Here is a 20,699-nt window from a genome sequence, read left to right as displayed (position 1 = left end):
TTTTCTCATTCACCACAGTAGGCCTCTGTGAAGTTCCTGTGTCAGAAGCCTTCTACGTGGAAACACTTTAGATAATCTGTCTCAAATTGAAGCAGTAGTAAAAAAAAAAAAAGTCATACAATTTGACAAAATGAACAATAAGTAGTTTCCAGGACAAGATAACATCCAGCCAAGAATTCTAAGAGCATTCAAGGATTAAATAGTTGAAGTACTCACTGTAGTGTAACCTCCTGATTAACATTCCCTAGTTACTGGGGAACTGGAAAATAACAAATGCAATGCTATTCATAAAAAAAGATGCTAGGGGAACCAGGGGACTACAGACTAATAATTCTGAAATCTGTACTAAGCAAATTTTAATTTTGCTATAATAATAGTAATAATAATAAATTACAGTAAGGAGTAATAGTGGAAATAGAGAATAGAAATAAATATAATTGGGAGATATAAATGCAGGATTTTAAAAAAGAAGTTGCCTCAGTTGAAGAACAAGAAAGTGAGGAAGAAGTTGTTGATGCAGAACATCTCACTACAGAGACTATGAATACTAAGATTTTATACCAGCTCAAAAAGCAAATAGACAAATTATAGCAGTAAAGTCCTGGCAAGCCTGAACCTTAAGTTTTTGGAAGTTGGGACAGTATTTGGTGGGAATATCACTTTACTGACACGTTCTTCAGTTCTTCCCTCTACACCTTTATGGATTACAGTAGGAATCAGAACCTAGGGCAAGATGAATGCTTAATCTTATATGGTAAAGCAGCTCCTGTGAGTTTGTATGCTAATGACTAGCTGGACTTTGATGTTTAATAGAAATTCTCTTCAAGTTCTCTTCTTCCTAATCAATGAAGATCCATTAAAATAAATATTCTTTGTAACACCTGGGCTGGATATTGTCTTTGATTAAAATTAGAGTCTTCAATATCAACTACAGCGCTGTCTGGATTGAATATGTCTAGGCCTCTTCCTGATGTAAGAATAAATAAGAATGGTATTTTGAGCTTATTGAACTGCTTTTATAATGACATCTTATAACAAGCTAACAAGTCAAGTGTGCTTATGCAAAGCCAGACAGGATATATAAGTTTAGAATAAGAACTAACTCATTATCTATTTTTCTAATTATACTAGACAAAAAGGCAGGAAACTGAAATTAATGAATTTGCTAGACTAGTTTTCTTTCTTTCATTTCTCAATCATCTTGCTACATTTATATATATTCTGACTCTTCCAATTACAAAGAAATAGCACAAAGTTGTCCTACCGTGATTGCCTGAATATAAGATCAACTCTGCGAATCTTCTGAAATAAGAAATACTTTCATAAGATCAGCTCATCAGTGGCAGAAAGTTCAGTTGCAAAAGCAAGGATCAAAGACATCACATGTGGTCTTTGAACTCCTGGATGCCAGTTGTCACTGAACTTTTTTGCTCTCAGTCAACACTACAGCCTGTATCTGTGATGGTCGCTGTTATTCTACACATTAGAACTGTTGAATTCTCAGAAGGTAAAACCAGCAACCTCAAAATTTATCAAACAATGGTCAATTATACAGTCTTGAAACAAAATAGTCCATGTGAAAAACTTACAGAATATATCTTAGTATACAAACATCAATGTTCTTTTTCGTTTTAATCCTCTACTTTTTTCTTCTAGCAAATAGCTGCCACGTGGTCACATAGTCTAAAGGAAATTAGAACTTCTGTTCCAATTTCAGTAGGAGATTTGGCTGTGTAAGGGCTACAGGGTCGTTTTTTAGCAGCTGTGTTTGAGATACCTGGGACAATATTTTGCATTTAAATTTTGTTTCTGTTCAAGCAATAGCCGATAGGCTTCTGTAATAAAACAAATGAAAAAATTGTTGAAGAAACTTTCCTACTACTTAATATTTACACATAAACAGATACACATCCATAAGTGCTTGTTAGATCTACAGGTTTGGGAGAAAGGTGGGGGTGTATTTACACAGATTCCTGAATAAGCTGATGGAACTTTTGTGAGCCTGAGAATACATAATGAGAATGAGACATTGTGCTAGAGGCATCTTTGTATTGTTCAAGAGCATAAAAAAAACCCCAAAACCACAAGAAAACTTCATTCTGAACTGTATTACTCAGTCTTGATTTCACTATAAGATCTATAGGGGAACACAATGTATGTCAGGAGATGTATCTTTCTTACAGATGCTTTTAAGAATGTGGTTTTGGCATATTAATTGGCAAAATAATGTGGAAATGTCTTAAGTGCATTATTCTAAATGTCATCGTAACATAGAATTTGATTATGTATTCAAAACAATTTGGAATTTTTAGCATTTCTTACAACTCATTCTTTATAGAATTTCCATCTATGAACATCAAGAGCAGCTTCATTTTTAGCTGACTAAAAATTTTAAAATAATTATACTCAACTCCAGAGAGATGGCCTGTTGTGCAAATTAAGTTATTTAACTGCAAAATATGAAATCACTGAAATCTTCTTTCTGATCACAGCAGAAACTATAAAGTTACCTAGTATCTGCTATCTAGTATGTGCTTTTTGGCTTAGGGTTTTTTATTATCTTTTTAGAGCATAAGTCAGAATACCACACTGTACTCCATTTACATGGAAAATAGTTACCATCACATTTAAAGTTACTACAGTCTTTTTGTGTACCACTTACAAGAAGCAATGCTTTTTTCTAGTTTTAAATTAACCTAAACTACCATTCTTGCAATAAGTAATATTCCAGGGTAAAAATCATATATTTGCAAGATAAATGCAAAATTTGCACAGAACTCTGATGTATACTTAAAATAAGTCATCATCCCTCCTCTTACAGAAGTGCCTCAAAGCTAGTCATGAACAAACATGTCATTGTAGATAATCATGCTCGAGATAGAGCACCTACCATACCAAAACTGCAGAAACAGTAAAATTGTTGAATAATATCAAGTCATCAGCATCCACATATATGGCTGCTCAGCTGCTACTGGTCATTCATACTACTGGTGTTAGAAACATAATCAGGAAGGATGCACTACAGGTTGGTTTTGGTTTTTTTTTAAATGCAGCTCAGTGACTCTCTCAGAACAGGCTTTCATTCCTGGGGCATCCCTTCCACACAGCTCCCTGTGCTGCCCCATTAGATTTCCCATCATAAGAAAATGTTGAGGGCAAAAGCTCACTTGGAATACGTATATTCTACACCTTGATACAGCATGATTCACACGACACGTCTGCTAATGTGTTCTTTTTAATCTTTCTATACAAGGTTTAAGGGACTTTTTGAACAAAATTCTGCTTTTCACACTGAGGTGAAACCACTGTAACAAGTAGGATAAAAGTTAATAGAAATATTAAGCTTAAAGTGGGAACAAGGTGAGAACTCAGGGGGCAGGGTGGATCCAGTTTTCTGAAAGGCAATTATCCAATTGCTTCTACCTACCCTGAAAGAAGTGGACCTTTAAAATGAAGTACAAAGACAAAATCAATAAACAGAAATAGTGTTTCTTTTGATACTCACCTTCTCCATCACCAGGTCAATCATGTTGATATTTGAATTGTACAGTATCTTCCCATGTAATAAAGGTTTCAGGAAAGTCCATAGCAAAGCCCCATTAGAAGACTGCAAAATCTCCTGATAAAGTTTCAGGCAAAATGGAGCTGCAAAAACAAAGACAGACTCACATTTAAGACAGACAATGCAGGTAAGGTTGGATTATTATTATTATTATTTTTAATTCAAAGAAAAGCTTGAGTCTTAATTTAGGATCTGCCACAGTACCATGTCAAATGCCATCCAACTGCCACTAAGCAATCACTACAGGTCCATGAATAGAAATTGTTTAACCACAGTCTATGATCGCGTTGAGGATGCAGAACTCTCAACGTTAGACAAGAAAAAAAGAATCAGAATCCAAAGAGCTTCTCACATTTGTGAAAAGCGGCCTGTGAATCCCATCTATCCTAAAAGTTACATTAGTGCATTTTAGAGTGGAAGGACACATGCAAAACCTCTGCCCACAAAATGAATGCTGAGGGAAGAGTCATCTTAAAAAAACCAGACTCACTCCACACCCTTGGTTGTTCTGTAGCTTTCTATTCCTACTTAAGAAAGAAGTAAGAATACACAAATACCTTCACAAATATAGACGTTTTATTTGTATAATTTTATAAGAACCTACCAAAGATACAGGAAAATAATTGGCATAACACTTAACTTCTTGATTTGAAAAATCTAATCAATTGACTTTTCCATTCCTTAACCAAAGACCATGTTCTTACATCAGATGGGGCTATTAATGCGTTAGGGTGTATGTCCTTCAGAACTAGGATCCAAGGAATAGCTTCCAAGATATCCCACTGCACTTGCACTCAAGTAAAGGCAATAAGTTTCCTGTGAGAAACATTTAGAATTTTATGCCCAGCTCATGTGTTTTGGGGTTTTTTTATTTTTTGTTATGAGTGGATTTAGAAATATCCCATTTCCAGTGCTGTGGGGAAATATTAAATAACGTCATTAACTCCTCAAGGAAGACAAATTATTGTACATAATGGAAAACTAGGCCAAAAACATTTAAACTCCTGCCAAAAGTTAAAGAAATAAGTGTCAGAAATATATCATTAAGAACACCCAGTTCTTTGCCCAAATTTTACTTTCTTCAAGGAAACAATCATTACTAAACACAGTTATTGATAGATGACAGAAAAGAATTAGGCTCCAAGCTGGCCAGTCAGAAACATCAATATGCTAGAGACAAAGACGACTTGCTAATCTGAGTTTGCTATGATTTTCAGAAAGTCATTGGCAACTGTCTGGTACACAAAATACATACGACTTAATCACTGTGACGGAGTACAAATCGTTTCTGTGGTCTTATATAGCTTTTTTATTTTCATTTTCCATTGCCCCATTTACCAATTTGTAAAACATGGGAAACTGTTAACTCACTCATAGGAATGCTGGAACTAACTGATACTTTAAAGATGTTTCAAGGTTCTAAGATAAAAGGTCTTACAACACTCCAGAGTTGTGCCAATACTTTAAAAAAAGAATCATCAAGAAACAGATAGTACTTCTGGCCTAAACAGCTTTGAAAGAGACTAAGTCCCAAACAATCTCTCTAATCAGCCATCCTGCTAACTCCATTCTTCAAATAGGAAAGAAAAGCAGAGCTGCCTGCTTACTGTTATCCCACACACAAGTGAAGAAGGCTGGGGCAGAGCTCTGGCTCCCTCCCAGGGATCCCAGCCAAGCCAGAGTCAGTTTCTGGCTGTAGAAACTGATAGATGATAGAGCCATGATTCACACTCACAGATCCTTCCCTAGTGACACTCTATCACTGTATTCTTCTCTTGCACAGGGCCACTGAGACACTAACAAGGTTATTAACAATATTAAAATTAATCAGAGTAAGTCAAATGTATATTGAGGAAAGGGAGCAAAGGTGAAATTATATAAAAGCTAAGAGATTTTCTGGGCACTTGATAATGAGAATAGGAATATCAACTATTAAAAAACTTATCCAGAGAGCTTGCATATTTTACTGCACAATAATACCACAGCTTTGCGTTCACAGAAGAAAGGCATGCAGCAATAAATTCTCAATCTTGCATCTCAAAGATATATTTTTAATACCAAGTGCTTTAAAAATTCTAATAAATATGTCTTTAAGATGGGAATATTCTTATTTATTATTTGCAAAGATAGAAAACAACCAGAATCACTTGTGTCTCATCCACAATTATCTCATAGCCATAAAACTTTTATTGATCAACCCTTGTGCTCAGGATTACAGTGTCAACTGAGATGTCAGCTGATATATAAATGTTTCCATTTAAGAGGGAAAAACTTCTCTAAACTCTGAATGCATATATGCAACTTGTGATTGATAGTTTTTCTTACTTGAGTCTTCAGGAATGCTGTATTTTGCCATATTGTCCTCCAAAAGTCCCATGATTCTGGGCATGTCGATGAACAGGTTTGTATTGCTGAAAAATGAAGATTCTTCTTTACACACTGCCTTGATTAAAGACTCCAGGGATCCAACAGCTGAACTTCTGAACTGCCCACCTTGCAAGAACTAGAACAAACAAACAGAAATACAGATGAATCAAAGTCGCTTTTAGTAGCTTCAGGGAGTAGCCCTGGTGTTCGTTCAATATTGGCATCCAAGGAGATTGAGAAAATTAGACTGTTGAAACTGCCTACAAGAATGAGGTCCTGCTGTGCTCTTTTCTGTTCTCCTGATCACCTTTATTATGAGGGGGGAAAAAAGGTAATGCAGTTTTAATTGCCAGGATACTCGATGAACAACAGTAGTATAATGTACTACATTAAACTGCTAAAAATACTGTGTATCAGTTAGGCAGAAAAAGAATGAAAATATCAAGACAACTGGACTACAGATTCCTTGGTTACAAGGTCAGTTTTCACAAAGTCTGCTCTTCTGGTAGATTACTCCTGTGTCACAAAGACAGCAGAAACAACCAAAACTATTTTGCATATGAAAGTTTGCAGTGAAAACAGTTGCTAAGAAGAAAAAAAAATAAAGTGCATGTGCCCTAAAAGCCTATTTTTCAAGTACATCTTTTAACTTGTTAGATGTGCTTCTAGTTTTTGCACATCTTGAGTCATACCAGCATTTATTATTGCCATTTACTCATGACTAGCATACGTCTAATGAGGAGAGCAATCTGACTGCTTTTATGGCTTAAGCACCATCATTCACCTCATTCAAAAAAAAAACCAAACAAAACAAAAACAAACCAGCCTCCTCTGTGCAGCTTCATTTTTCAAATAACGTGCTCAGTTGTCATTGGTATCTCATGGAAGGCTATACAGGTGCACAGTTCTAAGAGAAGATACAACTGCAAGGCAACGTGCTGCTAGAGTATGACTGAAGGATGCATTGGCCTGCCTGATACTCATTACTGTTGCAGATGCTTGTCAAGAAAAACATAACTAGACTATCAGATATCATTTGAAGACTGCACAACTGGCAAATAGAAAAAGACTGTGATATGTCAACCAAACACATCTGACACTGAAATAAATTAGCATTTTATCATTGGAATTTTTTTTTTAAACAGAAGAGTCAATTTTCGAAGTAGTTCCGCACTTTACAGAAAGAATAAATCACAGACAGTTTAGAGATTGTGCTGTTAGAAACAGTTTATCCTGATCAATGCATTTACTGAAGTGCCAGGTGCTTCTTTAGTAATCCTGGAGGAATATTAGAAGTGTTATTTAAAACTCAGTGTTGGCTGCTCCCAAAATCTGACTTTTTGCATACGGTTTCAGCATACAACATAGTAAATAAATAATATCCAGATTTCATAATATGATCATCTACAGCTTTTGAATGAGTCTGCTGGCATGGACTTTACTATTAGTATTAGTGACTATTTGCACTAGAAGGTTAAATGAGGCTTATTTCAGTCAAAGAGCACAAACTTGCTAACTAATTCCAGTTCCAATCAAAATAACTTGAAATTCAAATAATGAATATTTATGCGGTAAGCTACCACCAACAGACTGAATCTACTTACTGTCTTTCAACTAAATATCCACTGACTCAATAAGATACGTCTCCTAAAATTTGGCTTTGATAAAGTGGGAGAACTACATAGGATGGATATTCACAAAAAGTTATCTTTGATCCAGTTGTTTTAGTTTAAACTAAATGAAGTAGGTCTGTAATCAAGGCTGATGAATCCAAACAAGCAGCCTCCTACAAACAAAATAAGTAGTCAAGCCAGTCACTCCAACAAATTCATGGAAGAGGAAGGATGGTACTGAAGATCAGAAAGCTATCTGGAACTAGATTCTCAAATGCTGGCAAAAACCTCATAGCGTAGGGGCTTCTGACCTAATTGGACAGCTGTATGCTTAAAAAAAGTATTATGAATAAAAACAATTCATGTGGAGTAGAAATACCAACTATTCAACAAAAGAAACCTAAAAATCAAGCCAGGTTACAGCTTGCACATAAAACTAAAATAAATTCAGAATCATTACATTGAGAGAGAGAGAAGAAGAAAAAAAAAAAGCAATTTTCCTGGAAAACTACAAGGACGTTAAAGATAATTCAAAATTTGATGAAACTGAAGGGCTGAACGAAACAAATGCAGATAAATAGATATTCCTACTTCTGAGTAAAGCCATGAAAATCCCAAAGTTGTTATTGTACTGAAATTGACAGAATCAGGGGAAACAATGGCAAAATTGCTGATTTGGTTAAATTTTTTCAGAAGAGCCTATCAAATTTAGATGGCTATATTTAGAAAGCAATATTTGAAGGAAAAGTAGAAAATTCATCTATATTCAAGAATGAGTGACAAAATGCTCCAGGAAATAATGGATATCTTGTTGTGATGTTTAATAGATATACAACAAATTTTAAAGTGGAGAGCAGTTAAAGGCAAAAAGTATGTGAGGAGTAAAATTGAATGCATTATCAAATTATCATTCCAGACCAATACAACGTATTTATGTGGGAAGGCAAGTGCTTTTTCCCAAAAAAGACATATGCTTTCTCTAAACTAAGTAAACTCTAACAACCAATTAATGTTCTTGTCCTAGAAAATATTAATCAGCATTAATCCAATAACTATGTGGTGGGTAAAAAATGGCATTAAGAAGATATTGCAGGGACTCTGTTAAAAGGAAAGAAAACATTGGATCACAGAGAAGTTTCTAGTGTTACTCCTGTGAGACTGGTCTTAGGTCTACTGTGATAAGTTTTTTAGCCCTGAAAGAAGCAAATTACTGAAATTTCCCCATAATTTAATACCAGAAGGTATTGCAGGAGAAAAGAAGATCAGTATGCAATATGGCAAGAAAACAATTACCTAATTTAAAGTAAATTGCATATAAAGATAACCAGTGCAAAACATTATTTATCAACTGAAATCATGAGATACTGTTATAAAATGGAGCTTACCTGGGTATGTCACTGATCCTTGAACAAGTAAGAGACAAAAATGCATGCAGCTTACGAAAAAGGTGAATGCAAGATTAAGAAAGTCATTTTAGTAGGTATAGACATGAATGAGCAGAACTGCAAGAGTCATCAGCCATAATTCCCCTCAAAGACTGTACACATTTCTTGTCACCAACATTCAAGCTTAGCCTTAACACAGCGTGCGAAGATGAGACTAGGCTGTCTGAGACAACTGAGACCCTGTTATAAAAGAAAAAAACTGAAACAAACAAAACAAATACTAAAATAAATCTATTTAATCTATCAAAACAGAGAAGGACTATGACTGGCCTTCCACAAGCACATGAGCAAGTCAGAGAAGTTATAAAAGCTACAGAACATTTTTGATACAAAAGTAAACATACTAGCCATGGATAAACTCAAGTCAGAATTTTATACACTTATAACACCAAGAGGCTTTTCAGTAATGATAGTTTTAACAGAGAACTTGTTCAAGCTAGTGGAGGGATTACAGAATGAGGCCACCTTTCACAACTGACAGCATCCAGTAACTCAGCAAGTCCCCTCCAGCTTATCTATTCATGAGTGACAAACATACCAAAAATTAGCTATGGAAATATAAGCAAATAATTTCAAACAGCAAACAAGCAAGCAAAAATCATGATCGAAATCAGCAGTGTTTTTCCTTAGGGAGTTATCCATTCACTCAATGTTGTTAACAGTAGATGTGGCTCTGTATTCCAATTACTACTGACTGGCAGATACTGAGTTTTTACATCATCTTTTATTATACAATATGTAGCATACCAATTCAACTTCACATTTTACACATACTTTAAAGGTATTTCTTGCTTTTCATCTTGTCTTTTCAGACAAAAATCCACATGTATAATTGACAATTACTTTATTACCTCTTTCATTATAGCTTTTTTTTTTTTTAAATCAACTTCAAAATAATTTTTTTCAGTTAGAAGTTAATGAAGGAGACAATCTGTCTTACTCTATGCTGAAGGTCCACATGTTTTTGCTTTAAAAAGCTTTACATACTTTATTTGGTAATCTTCCTAGGTCACTGAACTACTTTGCTGTTGGTCCATCCAGAAGGATGGACTCTTTTGGAAATAGATGAAAATATTTAAGGAGGAAAGTGTATAAGCAATATCTGCACTTTAGTCGCACACTTATTCATAGCACAAGTTTGGCCACTATAGAAAAGAAGCAAACAAAATAATCAATAATTCAAGGTAGTATTGGAAAGCAGAAAAAAATCCAGTTAAACTTGAAAAGGAAAGGATACTTAAAAATAAACAACTTTTACTAGTCTAAAAAATGAGAAAAAGTTACAGAGACAGAAGAGCCCTTCAAAACATGCATCATCTAATTTATTAACAAAAGAAATAGACACTGAATTTTTTAATCCTCTACAAATTATTAGGTGACAAAAACAAACAGCAATTTCTCAAGAAAAAAGGAATTAACAAAAACCAATAAAATAAAGATTGTGTCAGAAAAAGTGACCAAAAAAGGTAAGATGTAAAAAGGAACAAAAATTCCAAGGTTAAATCTATGCTATATTACAGGATAATATAGGTTGCCATGGAGCAAAGATTAAAACTGTGACCAGATGGCCCTCTGCTGTTCTATTTGTTCCTTTGCAGACTTTTTTTGAACAGGACCTTTTGAGACATTCTTCTATCAAATAAGCAACTTTGGGATTTCACTCCAAAAAGAATACTTCAGTTATTCGAAGGAAAGTTTGACACAAACAGAACTAGATTAAGGAAAGCAGAAAAGATGTAAGCATCTGAAGAACGCCACCTTTCATTGTGGCAGCGAAAGAGCTACCCCAAAGAAGAGAGGCTCAAACACAAAACTAATATGCACAGAAAACCATTTTACAACATGCCTCTTTGTCACACAGATTAGAAGATCTTGAGAAAGATTCATATCACTAGGGAAAACAGTATTTAAGGCAGTGCTTACTCTGTACTGTAGTTACAAACCGGTTTGCACTGTTTACCACTGAGGGATCTCTTAGAGGTTCGTAATTTTAGAACCACGTTCAATCCTAAACTTTCTACACAGAATAGCAAATCCAGAAGGTAATGCCATAGGGATCAGCAGGTCTTCTTATGGAATTGGACCTTGCTTAGAAACAGAAATCTTTTTTCTGATCTATTTGATAGTAGATCCACCACTGTGCTAGCTGTATAGATGCGCACGCAGCAACTGCCCTTAAAGCCAGGGACAAAAGAAATATCCTCACTCACACCTCATGCCACTTTTTTTAAAATGTCAAGCAGAACTATCACACAAAACCCTTAAGTGACAGAAACAGAAACCCATGGCAGATACAAGAACTGCACGTTATCTTGAAATCTTATCCTATAAAAATGCAAAGTTATTTCTTATAAACAAAGTAATAGTCTGCTCATCAAAAAAAAATCCAGCATTAGCAGAAAAGGCATGGCTATCTCCAAATCACAGATAATACATGCTATTATTAACCAGTAGCCTAACACCATATTAACTTAGGCTATGATCTCATAAGTTAACAAAAAAAGAGATGACAGAAACAACACATTGATAGTCTCAAAATTACCAGTGTGCTTGAAAGAGACCAAATTAATCTTCCTAGGGTCTATGCATTCTCTTCTCTCCAAGTTCACAACTTTCTAGGACACAATTTCTATCTGTGTTCCTCCTTACTAAGCAGACATCCCTAACAAAGCACCTCACAATGGGAATTAAGTTTGCATATTGAAATCATACACATACCTGCTGCAATGCAGAGATGTCAAGCACACCAGTATTTTGAATTCCTTGGAGGAACACTGGAAGGTTTTCCATGACATGATGGGCTTTATTGAGAAGAGAGCTGATACTAGAAACCACATCCAGTAGCATGTTTAGTACATTGCCTATCTCAGATGGTATCTTAATCTTGGAAAAGAAGGAAAAATCACAACAATAAATTCCAATTAGAAACAAATTTTAACCTTTCAATGAAACACTCAAAATTATTCAGTCTTTTTCTAAAACTGATTATACAATGTTCCTGCAAACCATGTTTAACAAAACTCCTTTTATTATAACTCCCCGGTTGCTCTCAAATTCAGCTAAAGAAACATTCTCTGTTAGAGAGATGTTAGAACTGGCCTATGACAAATCAGGAATTAAAATCCAGAGAACACGTTTATACCTACCAAGCTGAAGAGAGCTCTCCTACCTAAGATGCTAATGGGATCTGCAACACTCTGCCACCTTAGAACTCAGTGTAAATGAGAACTTTGCCTTCAACAGGTTCAAGATGCTCAATGCAACAGTTTAATATTTTTAAAATAATTCATAAGTTAAATTAAATCTACCAACCCCTTTAGTTGCTTTAGGAATCATATTAGACAACAAACTTTCCTGTCACACTGTTCCTCCCTTTGCATTTTTCATGCGTACTGCCTTTTACCTAAAATAATTGCATGTATTTCATTTCCTACTTGACTAAAGTTCAATTGGCTGTTTGCTGTTTCCACCATGCAAGTTTTGGCATTTTGAATTTTCTTTCTATTTCCTTTGCTTTTATAGGTTATTTAGATTATATGGTAATACAAACTGATTTATTGTTACCTGCCTATGCATGATAATAAAAATAATATAATCTCATTATATACTTTCAGCTGCCTCCTCTGATTATCTTTATTTTATCCACCTTTATTTGACTTCCTACTATAATAATGTCTGTGCTTAATTTTCTTCTCAACCTTTACCTGCTTTTACACATTAAAAAAAAAAAACTGTAAAAAAAAATCTTATTCAGTTAAAAAAATAGCAAAACTTCCATAATAATTTAGGATGAGCTGACAACGTTTTTATTCTTTGCTAGGAATTCATTATGCTTCAGTAAGGCTCAGTAGAAAAGCCCATAAGAATAAGCACTGTTTTTTTTCTTTTTTTTTTTCCCCCTCTAGGTTGGCAGATAATTCAGAAAGTAGAAGTCTTTTCTTTTCCCTCTGGTATCTTAAACTATTCTGGGAAATGTCTTGTTTTTAAAAGTGTGTGGCCAACCTGTTTAACTGCGCATGCTACATCCAGAATATAACCCGGCATCTACGGCTTTAGAACAAAATATTCTTCCTCCCAATGTTATGACTATTTTTCAGCTATTTGTACTTACAACATTTTATGTTCCATCAATCAATTACCCCAAAAGAACTGAAATAAATGTCTGCTATCAGAAATCCCATACAATAATTTTGCTCTTACAAGTAAAAACACTATCTCACTGAAAACCCACACTAGATCCCAGATTATCTACGGTTCTACAGACAATACAGTTTTGCTACAGACTTCTGCATCCCCTTCATTATAGTTTTGGCACTGTATTATTCTTGTCAAAGTCGTTTGACTTGGGTCATATAAAATATAGGAGGTTTGCCCTCATAGAGAAACTCATCCTGAGAGCTGGAAAAGCTCCTTCCTGAAGGAGCCACCTGAATTGCCAACATGATTTCTATAGAAAATAAAATACATTCCAGAGTGCTATGAATTTTTCCTAGAAAATAATTTTGTAATTCTTGTAATGTGAGCTCCTATGCTTGTTTTAGTTCCAATGATGTCAGATCAGTCTTCCACACTTACAAATTAAGAAGTGAGTAATTGCATGAACTGCAAACTCTGCTAAAGATTAATAAAACTATATCTTCGACCTCCTGTGTTTTCTCTAAACCTTTCATAATTAACTCCTCAGTGATAATTTTCCTGAGGAAGCAAGAAGTGGAATACAGTAACATCTACCAACCCCATTCTTCAACTGTTGTGTTTGCTTTGTGGAGCTAAATGAAGACAAAAAATGCCATATGCCCAGTGTTTGCTTCCACAGAGAAAGAACACCTGAAGAAATAATAGAATTATTCATTTATCTACCTGCATGCTTTAGACCACGTTCAAAAGAAAAACATAGGGACTGAATGCTTTTTTTTCTCATCTTACCTTGTAAATGATATGACGTAATTTCCAATTCTGTATAATCAGTACAAACATGGTATACAAGTCCAGTGCTGGTAAAGAACATAATTCTTCCACTGCCAGGGAGGTTTTACTGTTTTCAGGTAGCTTTAGCAGCAGGCTAAGTACTTCTTCATCACATCTTCCAGTTAAAGCTACCACAAAGGCACTGTAAAAAACCTATCATAATGTATGTGTATTAAAATTTTTTCTCCCTGAAATGCATCACCTTCTTTTATAGTCAATAAGGTGAGAATTTGCGTCACAGTAACATGACAATTTGCAGTCATCAACAGGCCTGAAATAATGAACTATACAGGTCTATATCAGATTGGTATGTTCTTACTTTATATTCTATGTACATATAAAGAGATGAAGTAGATTTCTTATAAAGATTTACTTTCATTTGTGAACAGGTCGATCATTCATTCTATGAGCATTCATACTATAAGCAGGCATATTTACAATGCTGCACAAACCCATTCTAGCAGATACACACCTTTGTTGCAGAAACACCTAAAGGTCAAAATCTAGATGTATAAATCACTAAAACTAAACAATATGGACCTTCCTTCTTCCAGAGGACACACAAACTTAACACTTAGGGATGCCTATATGGCACAATGTTCACTCTGAGCCAGCTCACATTTCTCAGTTCAACACTCCTTTGAAGTGCTATTATTCAATAGTGGATGAAGGGACAAATGCCTAAGCAGGCCTTGGGCGAGACTACAATAAAAACTCCTTGGATAATGATGGTTTGTTTCTTCCCACGAAAATGTCACATCAAAAGACAAATGCTTGCGGCCCAGATATCTCAGGAGTTCTTAGCTACCCTTTCTCCTGAAATGCCTGAAAGAAAGCAAATGGCAGCAAGTCCAGAAAAATTACAAGTTCAGAGTCTGTAGGAGCCAAAGTACAGTACTGAGGGCTCCATTGTACTCCGTAGGACAGAACCTGCCTGTACTGCCTCCACTGAATGCATCTGTAGGTAGTAACAGTACTCAGTGAGGGAGAGGATCCCCAAGAAAATCAAATTAGGAGCCAAAGTTGGTCAAGATATGCAATTGAACTCTTTAATTCCTATTAAACATTTTAATTTCCAACTTACTAATTTGTCTTTTAGATTTTTATTCTGGAACAGAATTTTGCCTTTGTGATTCCAAAGGATTTCCTATATATTTAAATATTCACCTTTTTTGTGCGTGTACAAGGAGAGCAGACTATGAATATAAATATAATTCTGCTAGCAGCTTAAAAGGATACTGATTTGGACTTCTTGTTGTGGAGGAAATTTGAGTCTGTGATATAATTTGAAATTTGTTTCCTCATGCCCCACATGCATATCACCATTTCAGTCCAGTTTTAACCCATTCAGCGTTTTACCCACTAGATTAAGTCCCTCTGAACTTTCCTTGCAGCTTTGTGAGTACCAGAGCTAATCCAAACTCCTATATTCAGTAAATGAAAGCTTATAGTCTTCAGGTTACAGGTTTTGAGCAGTTTCAAAACACTTAATCACATGCCAATGAGCATGGCCAAAGCATAATATTGTGGTAGAAATTAAGGGTAAGTGCAATGAGCACAAACAACTCACAGGCTTACTCTTACCATTCCAGAGGCAAGCACAGTAGTAGTATAAAATGACAGAAATATAGGACTGCAGTGGGCCTGCAGCCATCATTAGGGTTATCAGACAGTGGCTATACATACCATAAACATAATGGGCATGCCTCCATTATAGCTTAAAAAAGTACTTGTGCGTCTTGCATAATCAGTAAGAGACCCAGGCTTTAATGCTCCAGTTGAACTGGTGGAGGATTTAAGCACTTAAGCAAACAAAAAAATTCTGTATAGGTATGCAAATGTGAGATATGTACATATATCTAAACTCTACACAGGACTTCGGCAAAAAATAAGGATAGAAAGTCATTTGAAAATTCAGTCAATTAGCATTATTATTCCAAAAGATCAAAGGTGCACCGAATCCCATTTAACTGAATCGCTTCCAGATGACTTCTCTCATTACCATTTACCGGTATCAAAATAACAAGCTAACAATAAATGCAGTCACACTGCCAGAGAAGCAGAAGAACAAATCATCTATAAGTAGTTAGGATGGTCTGAACTGCCTTTTTAATAGCCAGACTTTTCACGAACAAAACTTGCAACTGTTTCTGCAAGCGGAGCATCAGTGACACCCAGTGGCTGCTTGATTGACCTGATTAGTTTATACCAAATGTACCCCCAACTCTTTTCAGTCACACAATCATTAACAGGAGAGAGAACCTGTAAGTTAGGGGGCATTTTTCGTGATTTCTACTAATCACTGGGATCACAGGAAACAGCAGCAATGATAACACACACAGTCCTTCGCTCAGAAAAGTTACACAATCCACCCTTCAGACAATACTCAAAAGACAACAGATAAATAAAGTGGAGGTAAGGCAAGATACTGGTAAGATAATGTAAGAACAGTGAGGAGCGCACAAAGGAATACAAAAAAATCCAACAACTTGGTACTGTGAGGATCAGAGGTGGGAAGATACAAAATGATTTCTCCGGGAACCCTCACCTTTTCTACAGTACCAAGATAGCAAAGCTCAAATTCTGTGTCAACACAAGGGGTAAAACACTGCTGAAAGTAATGAAGCAGTGCCATTTAGACCAGGGAACTAGTGCTACTATAAATTGATCTCTTAATGTTTCACATTATTATTTTGAAGCCCTGAATCTCACAAAATATTCCACATAGAAGTGACAAGTGAAAATAAAAGATTCCACACAAACAAGGTGGTTTGTTTTGTTTCGGTTGGCATATCAGGTTATAGGTTGAGCCATTAATTTAACACCTCTTTTCAATCTTTTACCTTTGAATGAGAGATACTGGCTTCCAAGATGGTACTGACAGTTTCTTCAGAAATATTGACAGAAGAACCAATATCCAGTCTCAACTGAGTAAGATTGTGCACACACTCTTTGACTTTCATATCTGGAGGAGAAGAAAAATAGTGCCAACAGTACCAATCTGGTTAATTAAATTGCCCACAGACTGTATCCTTTTCGTTAGATTTATTCTGAGGGGTGATAAAGGATACAAAAACTTCATATCATGTAATTCACTTCTACTTCAAGTGTAAAGGTCACTCTTCTGGCAGACTGAAGGACTTGTGCATCTGTTTGCATTATCCTATAAGAGCACAGGTTTTCCAACATCCCTGTATTATGAGAACATCTGAAATTAGTGAAGCAGTCTTTAGTCCTTTAAGTTTTTCTTTTTCCGCTAACTTAAGTCCCTTCTTCTTTCTAATGAACCCCTGCATCTTATTGGACAGGCTTTGACAGGGTAAACTATGCTGTCCTGTGCCAACTCAAGCGCATGTATGTGCACATGTGTACAATGAAAATATATTGCATTAAATCAGTAGTCTTCATAAGCAGTATCCCTTTCAAGTTTGAAGAACAATGAAAAAGTTATTGCCTTGCAAAATTACGCAGCAGTGACTTGTAAAAAAGTGAAGAAAACTGGAACCTACCATTCAAAAGATTAAAATTGCTGAGAAAAGCTGCCACTGGATTTTCTGACAACTGTAGCTTCAAATTTTCAGCCACCCTGAAACAATAGTCTTAGTTTCACAAGTTATCAGAACTAAGTCATTGACACTACTATGTGTAAAGAGTAACGTGAATAGTGAAATAGCCACTAAATGATGCAAAAGGGTCATATTATGCTTCATGTGCAGACACTGTGCATGCAGTAAGCAACTCTACAGACCTTCTCATGCTGTATTATATGGTGCCGGGATCATCGTATTTCATGCCTAAATAAGATTGCAAACGTAGAGATTGTCCCATGATGGCTAAGTGCTCTAGCAAACAGTAGCTTATGGAGAAGCACAGGTCTAGCAATGTCTCACTTCCATGTTTCTTACTGAACACATATTTTTAAAACCTAGAGATACTAAGCACTGCAGTTCAGGATGAATAAAGTCTAATTGTAATTTAAGTAATAAAGAGTATACAAACATCAGATATTATTTACCATTCAAAAACTGGACATGAGTCTATGGTCCATAAGAGCAGCATCTAAGCTCAAGTTCTTCTGTATTATTACTATAATTCACAGAGACCATTCAAGCCCATTATGAAAACAATCCAACAGTCAGACCAGTATAGCAACAATTATAAAAAGGACCACCTCTAACTGACAGCAAGTTTGAAACACTCTATAGTAGCAGTTTTATTAATTTAGTTAAAATCTACTATTTTTCCTCAAGGGAACAGCAAATATCTGAAATTATTTGGAGTTCAAGCCTGTCAGTTTACAAGCACCATCCTGTGTTTCTGACTGTTTGAACTGCTGAACTGATCTGAATGTTTAAAGTTTTGCAAAAGGTATCCAGCTGCTGAGAGGAGAAGGCCACAGCAAAACAGATTTAAATAAAAAAATTAAGATATCAAAATATTGACCTAACTGAGGTCACGGAAAACTGAAAATTTTCTTAGTTGTGATTCAAAGCATTCTCCTCATGGAGAAGCAAGATCTGCTGCAAGTGCTCAGCAAAAGTGTAAGGGCTTTTAGAAATATTTTAGTAATTTAGCAAAATTCTGGATAATTTGTGCATTGTATCCACTCAATTTTCAGTTAAATGAACAAAGCTTAAAGAGACTTTGATAAACAGTATTTCTACTGTAATTACATAATTTAGAATACAGACATATGCACAAAATAACATCTCTAACAAGAACCATTTGGGGTACCAAAATGTAAAAAGCTTTACATTTGCAGTCGTCTCTGTATGTTCCCCAACGTTAGTTGACATTCACAGCTGCCATTGCTGGTATTCTGCAAGGCTCTCAGGAAGCTCTCCCAAGTATTGGAAAGTTTTTGGTTTATATATGCCATACTCTCACAATCCCCCTTGTTGAAAGCAGGCCACATTCTTTCAATATCCTGCAAAACACAGTGATCATATGGTTAGCAAATTAATGAGATTATGTTATTGCTTGAAGTAGCAGGTCTTGGCAATTAGATGATGAATATTTTCGAATGAGAATATGGGTAAGGTAATACTCTGTTACTCATTGTATTTGTAAGATAGAGAGGTTTTCAAGAACCAAGGAATTTTCAAAGATTTGAGTTTTGGAAACAACAAAAAATATTTGTGAATTTGACCTAGCCTATCAAGGAGATTCATCCATTAACAGAAATGCCAACATTTTCATTTGAAATTTAATTTCAAAATGAAATGAGCTTGTCTTTTTTTTTATTTTAGGCTGACCATTTTTCTCTTTTTCCCAAGGAATTGTTCCAAACAGCATCAGTTTCCATTCAGCTAACCAAAATATCTAGATACCCATATCCAAAGTTTTTCTTGCATTATGCTTTGTGTAGTATTCACTTTTATCTTTTCTCCTGAATATTCATATTTCTGATTTTGCAAGGGTTTTTTTAATATTTGCAGACACAGGTCATAGAATGGTGGTGACTACAGAAATGCATTTGTTCTGCAAAAGTCTACTTTGAGATATGAGTGATGCCTCTGACGTCTGTTTGCCTTAAAACATTGCTGTTCATATCAGCAAAATGTTCAGGTAGACAAACTGGCAGAGATATTTTATAAAGAGGAGGCAAATTCTATACTAAAAGCATGACTTTAGTGTTTTGTCTGTGTGTGCACGCATGTGTGCGCTATCCAAAGGCTTGCTTCCAACTCTGGATGAGTCTTTAAACGCCAAATGTTACTCTCTCCTGCTGGCAATTTCATGCACTGTTAAAGAAAAAGAGACTGACCCCAACTGGTAATCACAATTGCTATTTTAGCTTGAATGACTCTGGCCAAGAAGTTTATTTGTATCTAGCTTGATTTCACACCTGTTCCTGTGAAGATTTAAAAGTATAAAGGTACTCTGATTCATTAAATTAGCAGTATCACAAAATGTAAAGGAATTAAAAATGAGATGCTGTTTGGTATTGAATGGCAATCTAGTTATTCTAGTTATAGGAATTCTAGTAATTCTAGTTATATTTACAGCTTTCAAAGCTCACCAATGTTTGCTTAAGGAATTCCTTCTGGGTATCACTATCAAAAGCATCAGAGCTATACCCATACAAACCTCTGCTTTGTATAGTCACTGTGGGGACTCATCATTCAGACAGTAGGAAAAAAATAAGACATTTTCATTAGTTTCCAAAGTTTAATGCATGTTGTAAAGAACACTTGTAGGTGTGGAAACCACTCAAACCTGATAACGATCTCGAACCAGGGTGACTCCTTCAATGACAGAGAGGATTAAGTGACTTGTTAATCCATCTTTACACTTTGTAACAACACAGAAAAGGTTGCCAATGACAACTGGTTCTTCTGTAAGAGAAAATGTCCAGGCTTAATCAGTTAAAAAAATAAATAAATTACTGTAATCAGATGAAAATTTATAACCAAATAATAAAGGACAGAAAAGTTTTTAAAAGCAAAGGAAGTCTGATGTGTTAAGGCACTAAGAAATATTTCTGGCTAAACTTATTTGTCATTGCAGAGGGCAAGAAGGGCTAGTTTGAGTCAATTTCCATTACTCTTCTCCATTACACTTTCCTGATCAATAATAAGAACAGCAATACCTGCTACAGAACCAGAGGACAAAACTTCATTTTTGCTTTTTGTGAGCAAGAAGCATAACTTTGAGAAGCTGTGTATATTAACCACATCTACCTCCTCCTCAGGCAGGCTCCCCTGATCCTATTTCCCTGTGGAGGTATCAGGATGCTATTAA

The 20,699-nt window shown here is 35.4% G+C and overlaps 1 protein-coding gene across 1 annotated transcript in view; it reads right to left on the bottom strand.

Moving 5' to 3' along the window:
- Positions 1 to 20,699, bottom strand: part of ABCA13 (ATP binding cassette subfamily A member 13) — a 207,588-nt gene that overhangs the window by 135,530 nt on the left and 51,359 nt on the right. The window contains exons 18-25 of the mRNA XM_019471904.1: positions 20,175 to 20,249; positions 18,710 to 18,882; positions 17,465 to 17,541; positions 16,799 to 16,920; positions 13,914 to 14,108; positions 11,706 to 11,870; positions 5,888 to 6,065; positions 3,506 to 3,645 (exon numbers count right to left, since the gene is read on the bottom strand). Coding sequence (XP_019327449.1) covers positions 3,506 to 3,645; positions 5,888 to 6,065; positions 11,706 to 11,870; positions 13,914 to 14,108; positions 16,799 to 16,920; positions 17,465 to 17,541; positions 18,710 to 18,882; positions 20,175 to 20,249 — 1,125 coding nt within the window. The remainder of the gene's footprint in view (positions 1 to 3,505; positions 3,646 to 5,887; positions 6,066 to 11,705; positions 11,871 to 13,913; positions 14,109 to 16,798; positions 16,921 to 17,464; positions 17,542 to 18,709; positions 18,883 to 20,174; positions 20,250 to 20,699) is intronic.

Source organism: Aptenodytes forsteri, unplaced genomic scaffold, assembly GCF_000699145.1.
Source record: "Aptenodytes forsteri isolate BGI_AS27 unplaced genomic scaffold, ASM69914v1 Scaffold194, whole genome shotgun sequence".
Taxonomy (NCBI): domain Eukaryota; kingdom Metazoa; phylum Chordata; class Aves; order Sphenisciformes; family Spheniscidae; genus Aptenodytes; species Aptenodytes forsteri.
The sequence above is the reverse complement of the archived record's forward strand: the minus strand, read 5'-3'. Positions and strand labels throughout refer to the sequence as shown.